General features: G+C 33.5%; 1 protein-coding gene and 1 long non-coding RNA gene across 7 annotated transcripts; one reads left to right on the top strand and one right to left on the bottom strand.

Annotated features, from left to right (window-relative positions):
• Nucleotides 1-249: 249 nt before the first annotated feature.
• LOC108452051 (putative serine/threonine-protein kinase) lies at nucleotides 250-2678 on the top strand. Of its 6 annotated transcripts, none has more exons than XM_053018778.1 (7): nucleotides 250-385; nucleotides 702-845; nucleotides 1044-1119; nucleotides 1204-1420; nucleotides 1592-1829; nucleotides 1952-2102; nucleotides 2220-2678. In XM_053018778.1, exons 2-7 carry the CDS (start codon nucleotides 796-798, stop codon nucleotides 2541-2543), a joined length of 1056 nt encoding a protein of 351 aa, XP_052874738.1. In that variant the 5' UTR covers nucleotides 250-385; nucleotides 702-795; the 3' UTR covers nucleotides 2544-2678. The 6 variants fall into 6 exon arrangements, with proteins under 6 accessions (XP_052874738.1, XP_017605273.2, XP_052874735.1 ...); XM_017749784.2 differs by having other exon boundaries at nucleotides 268-380; nucleotides 998-1119; XM_053018775.1 differs by having other exon boundaries at nucleotides 269-374; nucleotides 998-1119.
• Nucleotides 2665-3719, bottom strand: LOC128280574 (uncharacterized). Its single transcript, XR_008270669.1, has 2 exons — nucleotides 2868-3719; nucleotides 2665-2783 (listed from the first exon to the last, which is right to left on the bottom strand). It is a non-coding gene; the product is annotated as an uncharacterized LOC128280574 (long non-coding RNA).
• Between the last annotated feature and the right edge of the window lie 5564 nt (nucleotides 3720-9283).

The following is a 9283-nucleotide window of genomic DNA, read 5'->3' as shown; positions in this document are numbered from 1 at the left end:
TGCAGCTTGATGTTTAGTTGGGTTTGGCTTCTTTACTCTTTCCAAGCAATATCCTTTTTGAATATTATTTTCATTAGTCTATGCTCCATTAATTGGGGAAAAGAAAAAAAGAAAATATATTGTTCGCCAATGGCAAAGTTAAAATATTATATCTATTACAATTTTTATTTAAAATAAAAATAATGATTATGAATAAATTGGATTAAAATATTTAAATCTAAAAAACAAAGAGTATTATTTTTACTTCATCAGCTAAACCTTAAAACATAGTTAAAAGAAACAACATATGTTGACAAGATTTGGATGTTTTTCTTTTTGATTATATTTCAAGTCCATGTTGGCGGGTTGGTCCTGATGGATGGGTCTTCTTTCCTGTTACGGTCTTGTAAAAATCTCTTTAATTACATATTTTTTTCATTTCGTGGGAAAAAAACAAACTCCCAATCTGAAATGAGCATTGCTGTTTTATATGAACTTGTTTTGTTGTTCATCCGATTATGTCGCTAAAACTAGGCTTTGTTTTTAAATTTTCCTGGAGAAATGAGTGAGTCTAAAAGTCTTCCTTTTTTAAAGAAAAAGTCAAAATCCATAGGCATGCTATGTTCTCATTGCGCTTCCCCTTTAACTGCTACCATACTCTCTTCCTCCAATTTGGCTGAAAACTTTTTCCCTCTAACCAACCATCTAATCTCACTGTTCAGGGTTAGAAAGATTCGTGAGAGAAAAGGGGAAATTTCTAAGTTTCCACTTTCCAGGCAGACCCAAAGACATGAAGTTCAATTCCTGTTTCTCAAAATGTTTTTCTTTACCATCAGAAACAGCTATCATCGACATACGCAAAGAGGGTAAATAACATAAGCTTATGTGTGTTCTCTCTTTCTTGTACCTTTGACTATGTTTCGTCTCAAAAAAGTTTAAAGAGGATTTAGTGTTTCCAATATTGATTTTATTTTCTCTATTCAACAGTAGTTGCTTTTCTTTCTTTCTTTCATTGCAGAACCTGAACCAGGAAATGATCAGAATTTTACTGTCTTCTCTTATAGTGAGCTCAAAGTTGCCACTCATGGATTCTCTGCTTCAAACAAGATCGGAGAAGGTGCCTTTGGTTCGGTCTACAAGGTTAAACATCTTTTGACTTGAACTCAAAAAGTTAAAACCTTGGTTAATATAGTAATCATATAAAGTTTTGGGTTCATCTTGCAGGGCCTGCTTACAAATGGTTCTATTGTAGCTGTAAAAATGCTTTCAATTGAACTGGAATCCATGCGTGGGGAAAGGGAGTTTGTGTCTGAAATAACTACACTTACAAATCTTAAACATGAAAACCTTGTCACACTTGTAGGTTGCTGTGTTGAGGGAACTAAAAGGTTCTTGGTTTACAATTACATGGAAAATAATAGCTTGGCGCAGGTATTACTAGGTAAGCTTGTGTTCATTGTTCTGGTATTCTAAATTGAGTAATTCGTGTTATAAAGATTTCATTTGATGAATTAAAACATTGCAGAATACTGGAAATTTGATCAGATAGTGAACGAAAACGATAGAATTTATGTTTAGACAATTTTGGTTGCCATGTCTTGTCGATTAATAGGTGGAGAGCAAAACAGGATCAAACTCAGGTGGGGAGCAAGGGGAAGGATTTTGCTCGGGGTCGCTCGAGGGCTTGCGTATCTTCACGAGGAAGTTAAGCCACACATTGTGCACAGAGACATTAAAGCTAGCAACATACTTTTGGATCAAAATTTATTACCGAAAGTTTCAGATTTCGGGCTTTCAAGAATTTTGAGGGATAATGCTTCTCATATTAGTACCCATGTTGCAGGCACATTGTAAGTGACAAATGCTGGTTCTTTACCAATAAACTTAATGAATATGTCTCCTGTGTGATTGAATTTATGCTTCTTGAAGTAACCGTGGCTAATGGAATTTATTACGATGGCAAATGAGATAGAGGCTATCTTGCCCCAGAATATGCCATCAGTGGACGTTTAACAAGGAAAACAGATGTTTACAGTTTTGGGGTCCTACTTTTGGAAATTATCAGCGGCCAGACAGTTGTCAATTTTGACTTAGAACATGGTGAACATTACCTGGTTCAAAAGGTAATAGATGTTATTCAAAGTAACTTGTGAATCTAACTTCCCGATTCGTTTTCGGAAAATAAATTCTCTTAGTAAATTAGTAACTTGTTGACTTCATAATGTGTGTGAAACATGCAGGCATGGGACCTATACAGGGCTAACAGGCTTCTGCAATTGGTGGATCCTGTACTAGGTATGAACTACCCTGAAGAAGATGCGGTTCGATACATCAAGGTGGGTCTCCTTTGCGTTCAAGAAACAGCCAGGTTCCGACCAGAAATGTCAACAGCCCAGAAAATGTTGACTAATGAGATAGACATAGAAGGAGTTCAGATTTCACAACCTGGTCTTGTTGCTGATCTGATGAACATCAAGTTGGGACACAAGACAACGTTTCGGAGCCTCTACACTAAAGCCTCAAACATGGAAAGCACCCCAAGCTCCCTGAGCTCTTGTTCTTGACTTGCTGCCTCTATTTTTCTTTTGGGAGAACTAATCACTGTTTCTCCATAACATTGTAACAGTTCCTATACGGTCCTGAAAATATTGTACAAAGAAAAAAGATAGAGAGAGAAGAATAGCATTTTCCCACTACAACTTTTCATTCTTTTCATATAAAAAAAAAGAAGCATATTACAGTTTGCTAGTTGAATTCTTCCTAGGAAATGAGGAAAATAGAGTGAAACACAGAGTCCTCCTTCTCTGCAGTATAAGATGTGAAAAAAAACCGGTTTCAGAAGCAAAAACAAATAAAAAAGAACTAATCCAAGAGATCTCAGAAGATACCTGTATCCCTAAGCTTATTTTGTTATGGAAATCCGAACTCTTTTTTCGATTTCCCCTGATTAAGACATCAGTATGCATGCATGGCTCCTCGCACGCCATACGCCAAGGCCACCAGACTCTTGATGAGCTTTGCAAATGGCATACAGGGAGCCAGGCATGCAAAATATGCATTTAATTAATATAATGCAAGCATGATGATATATGAATATGAAAATGAATGGATGCATAATATACATATATATGTATATATATATATGTTGAGGCACACTGAATGTATAACGTCCTGTTACTTTTTAGTGTCTATAACCGAATAATGATGATAATGCTTGGACAATGGTGTCTAAGGCAGTGAAGAAGCACCACATGGCAAGCATTCTCAAGCATGAATACACACACATACTTGAGAAGTGTTGAAGAAAATGAACAAAAACTGTTGAGGTTAAGAAGATTGCATTAGAAAAAGGAGGCAAGGAGCTGTATATATACTGAAGAAAAGGAAATATGTTACTGAAAATAAAGAAACAGGAGGGTGACATCTTGAATAAACTCGTAATCGGTCATAATAAAGTTGGGTTCAAGGTGACACTGCCCCTCATAACTTCCCTTTGCTTTTGAGTTGTCAGTTTGGCATATAGCTCTAAACACAAGTTCAAGGCATATAATTTTCTACCTGAAAGGCCACTTTCTTAGCCTACTTTTGTCTCTAAATGACCGGGGTTTTTGTGGTGACACTTGAGAAGGAAGAGTAGGAGTGAAGCTGTTTGGTTGGAGAGAAAGAAAAAGAAAAGATGGTAGGGAAAGTGGGTAATTCTCTTGAGGACTTTATTGTTTGGTTTTATTTTATTTTTCTCTCTTTTCAATATCATAAAGCAAAGGTTCTTTCGCACTTCTGAAACTGATTTGTCTGGAAGTGCTTGGATGACTTAGATTCCCATGCCTATACACCTGGTTTTGAAACCTTTGTCCCATCTTCTTCTCTACAGCTTTCCCTTGCATTCCCTACCCATTCGGTTTACAGTGGGACCAGATGTCGACCAAACACTATAGTCTCAAAGGAACTTAGTTCCATGATTGATGAACCCAAACTCCTCCAATTGCTAATTTGCTAGCTGCTACTATGAATGCCATGTCAGTGAAGGCAACCTACCATTTCCTAAGAGGGTTTGAAGAAAGTTTCCCTTAGGGTCACCTGATAGTCATATATAATATTATACATATATGTGTGTGTGTGTGTGTGTGTGTTGGTGACAAGTTGGCCAAAAAGGCTGCAAAAATTTCCATTTCTCCTTTCGTGAATTGAAGAAGAAAACAGTGTACATTAACATAAAAGGATGCATGAACTGTTGTCTTGAAACTTGAAAACAAGAGCAGTAACTGGTTCATATATTTTGTCGTTTTGGGGGTTGGAAGGTGCTGCAAGTGCGTGAATCTTTGTGTTAAGTTGTCAGAAGTGAGAGCTTAGTTAGCACTTGTGCCAAGAGTTGGGTCGACCATTGCGTTTGGCTTGGCCTTGGACTACAGATTCTGCTTTTTCTGTTGTCAGAATTGCTTCAATTTAATGAACTAAATAGCAGCTACTTAGAGTAGAGTTTTGATGAGTAGGATCGGTTCAGGAGATGGTTAATGAAAATGTGTTATGTTTCGGTTCGTGATATATTACGTTTATGCAGCACATGATTATGAAAGTATTCGATATGTGTATGTGATGTTTGTCGAAACCATTTTTGAAAAATAAGTATTGACTTTATATTTTGAAGAGAAAACGAAAATTGGGAGTTATCACCAATCCTTTTTTTGTGGTTTGGGTCATTTTAATAAAACATTTCGATTTACTAAAACAACGATTTTGGTTTACGAAAGTTGAGATAGCGAGTTCGGGAGTCGGTTACGTGCGAGGAAGGGTTAGCACCCTCGTCACGCTCGAAATTGGTACCTAATCGATTAATTAACGTCTCGACGTCGAAAGTCGAAAAGATTTCAAAATCAATTTTAAAATACGATCCTTTTTTATGAATGTTTGGATAACTGGAAGTGAATATTAAGATTCTCTCATTCCGAGAAATGAAATGTCACGTCCAACACATTAGGATACGACACTTCAAACCCTCAATACCAAGATCATCTCATGATTTCTGAAACTTATGCATTAAAATTTTTTAAAAGAATATTCGGTTATTCGGTCAAACGATAAATTGAAACCCAACACGTTAGGGTACGATTTCTCGAACATCCAAACACGAAATATTGTCTTTTTTTTTTAAGAAAAATATGGACGAAATTTTAAAGGGATGTTTGATTATTTGGATAAACGAAAGATCGAAACCCCGCACATTAGGGCACGATTCCTCAAATTTCTAAACATCAAACATCACCTTTGTTTTAAGGTTTAGAAAACGCGGACGAAATTTTAAAGGGAAATTTGATTATTTAAACAAACGAAAGATCGCAACCTAACACATTAGGGCACGATCCCTCGAATTTTTGAACACCAAACATCGCCTTTGTTTTAAGGTTTAGAAAACGCAAACGAAATTTTAAAGGGAAATTTGATTATTTAAACAAACGAAAGATCGAAACCCAACACATTAGGACATCGCCTTTGTTTTAAGGTTTAGAAAACGCAGACGAAATTTTAAAAGAAAATTTGATTATTTAAACAAACGAAAGATCGAAACCCAACACATTAGGGCACGATTCCTCGAATTTTTAAACATCAAACATCGCCTTTGTTTTAAGGTTTAAAAAATACGGACGAAATTTTAAAGGGAAATTTGATTATTTAAACAAACAAAAGATCGAAACCCAACACATTAGGGCACGATCCCTCGAATTTCTAAACATCAAACTTCGCCTTTGTTTTATAAAGTTGGCCCAAAATATATTAATTTGACTTGAAATGAAATGGAATCATGAATTTCGGATCAATAAGTCGAAAATTACAATGCAACAATTACGAATGAAAGGTGAAATTACAAACATGGAACAATACACATGGATAAAATACTATACAAATGAGTGACAATAGTATGGAAATAAGTGAACGAATTATAGTACACACAATGACAATAGTCACTCAACATACTGTAATACCCTGAAAATCTTTACAGTAATATATTATCCTTGATATAATAAAATAAGGAAATAAAGTGATAAAAAGGGAAGTTTTGAGTTATGGCAACATTGGGAAGTAAATTATGATATCTTGATTAGGAAAGGACTAAATTGTAAAAGTTAGAAAAGTTTTGTTGCCTAAGAGTAAATATTCAAGACTTAAAGGGTTAAAGTGTAAATATGAAAAAGTTGAAGGACCAATAGTGTAAATATTTTAAGGGTAGAATGATCTAGAAACTAAGGAAAATGGATGAATTAGGACCAAATTGAATAAGTGAAGAACTATGAGGGACTAAATTGCAATTTTACCAAATTAAATGATGACTCAAGGATGGAATTCTAAAAGATCATGAAGGGCAAAATGGTCAATTAGTAAGAGAGAGAATTCTATAATGTAATGATTATGTTAATAATATTTTAAATTAATTAATTAGATAAATATTATTTTATTAATATTTTATGAGATATCTAATATTATTTTATTATTATTTATTTAGTATATAAGGAAAGAAAGATGAAGAATTTTTATCATCTTTCCTTTCCATGCAAACTAACGTGAGAGAAAGAGAGGAAGAAAGAAAGTTTTACTTTCTTCACAATTTGGTCCTTTTACCAAAAATTCACCATTTTCACCCAAAAATCAAATGAATTTCCATAGCTACCAAGAGAGAAAATGTTAAGGAGAACATGGGGAGTTAGAATATCAAGTTGGATTCAAGAAATAGAAGCTGGAGGAGAGAGAAAATCAAGTTAAAGATTGGTATCAAGAGAATAAGGTAAGTACATCAAGATTTCAATATGTTTTTAAGTTTGTTATTGTTGATAAATCATGGAAATAATGTTATAGTAGAGTTTTATTACATAAGGTCCTATGTTCTTGATATGTTAGTGAAGAGAAAATAAGAGAAAGTGATGAGAAATGGTGTAGAAAAAGAAAATAAGGGTGTTATAACATGGTAATTAATATCTTGCACTAAAACAGTTATGGACAGCAGCAGTAGTCTAACTTTGAAAAATCACCATAAATTTTATAAATTGAATTAGAAGATGAAAAAATATGGAATTAAATCTTAATGAGGCTAGTTTCTCATAGAAGAAACAGTGTAAGGAATGAATTTGTAAATTTTGATATATAATGAATTTTGTGAGACAAGGTCAGAATGAATTCGGGTTCCCCTATTCAGACTTTGAAAAATAATAAAAAAATGAAGAAAAATAATTAGAGGCTTAAATTTATATTTATAGAATCCTGAATGAGTCTAGTTTTATTAGAAACAAACTAGAACATCATTTGAATTCTGTAAAAGGAGATAACTAATTTTTAGTGAAGAAGGGTCAGAACTGTCAGACAGCAGAACAGGGTGACTTTAATGAATAAACTGTACTAATTGGCTAAACCAAAAATTCTGAAAATTTTATGATAAGAATACATGTGAGTCTAGTTTCAGGAAAAATTAACAGATCTTAATTTCGAGTTCTGTAGCTTAATATATAAATAATTTAGTGACTATGACGCAAATGGACAGTTTTGAATGTACATATAAGTAAATAGTGAAATTATTGATAATGTTACTTGTTGTATGTTATATAAATTAAGGATGTGGAATGGAGAGGAGGAGGAGGAAAATATGTATGAATATTCATCTAGCATGGCTAATTTGCATGTTTTAGGCTCAGGGACTAAATTGAATAAAAGTAAAATTTTATGGGCAATTTTGTAAAAATGTCAGAAATGACTAAATTGCATGAAATAGATTATTTTATTATTTAAATTACAAAAAATTTAACGAAATTATCAATTTAGTTCAAGATCGGGGGAAAACATGTTTTAGGGATTAAATTGAAAAGTGTTGAAATTATGGAAAATTTTGATATTTTATAGAATTCATGGACTGTTATCATTATATATGAGAATAATAGTTGGAAATAAGGATTAAATTGCAAGAATTTTACTTTCCTGTCCCTAAGGATGAAATCGTCACTAATTAAAGTTTAGGGCAAAATGGTAATTTTGCCTAGAGCATTAATTAAATGTATTAGAATATGAAATGAATGAAAATGATGATCAAATTTATTTATAAAGATCCGGACGACACAAATACGAGACTTGATCATGGAAAAGAAAATATATCAGAATAATGAAATAATAAACACGAGCAATCAATGAGGTAAGTTCGTGTAACTTGAATTATATTCTGAAATGCTTGAGATTGTATGTTATTGATGTGAATATGATTTGAATGTTCATTGTATGAAAATTTATAAAACATTGATATATTTGATAAAATGGGAAGAAATCCGGTTGAATGAAAGGAAAATTGATGGATTTACGAAAAGGAATTGACGGTAAAAAGGATCTAGCCGGACGGGTGATCCTATCTGATATAGCCCTCCGAAGAATATGTGTAAAATGGATTTAGCCCGGACGGGTAATCCGAATTAGGTCTCAATTTAGCTCGACTGTAATTCAGATCCAAGCTCATTAGAGTAATTGTCGTTGCGAGGATTTAGCTCGACTGGTAATCCCGACAATACTCTATGAGTTTATATTGCGTGAGATTTAGCTCGACTGGTAATCCCGCTGCAAGGATGAGGTTCGCGGGAGTGTGCTCTCTGATATGAAATATGTAAGACCATGGTTGAAAGATACCATGGCAACATGACAGAAAATGAGTAAGACCATAGTTGAAAGACACTATGGCATCATGTCAAAGATAAATAAGACCGTGGATGGGAGACGCTCTAGCATCTGTTGAACAATTGATATTCAGGTAATATGTATCAGATGACGAATGGTTATATGAAATAATTATGAAGATAGATAAACGAAATAAGTACAAGTACATGAAATATAATTTATGTTAAGTTTGATATAAGCTATTACCGGAATAAATATACATAAAATATATGGAAATGATGGAGCATGAAATATTGATATAATGAAATGAATGATATATGCTTATGAAGAAACGGTAAGAGCATGATATGTTTCATGACATGTACATATATGATTATCTTTGATATGTTGATACAAGGAAATTATGTAATTGAGACTATTATTAAACTCAAGTACGATATGTCGAGAAAATAGATATATCAGTGTTGAATTTATATGAGATATGTGCAAGTATACTAACAATGTTGCTGTTTGATGCTTATACAACTGTCAAACTGTTGATTGAATGGTAATATATTTATTTATATGATGCATTGAATCGGTAAGTATTTAAATTTTTTAGTGATCTCGTAAATGGTAGTAATGCTCAAACCCCTGCTCGGCAAATGGATACGGGTTAGGGGTGTTA

This window comes from Gossypium arboreum, chromosome 9, assembly GCF_025698485.1.
Source record: "Gossypium arboreum isolate Shixiya-1 chromosome 9, ASM2569848v2, whole genome shotgun sequence".
NCBI lineage: Eukaryota > Viridiplantae > Streptophyta > Magnoliopsida > Malvales > Malvaceae > Gossypium > Gossypium arboreum.
The sequence above is the reverse complement of the archived record's forward strand: the minus strand, read 5'-3'. Positions and strand labels throughout refer to the sequence as shown.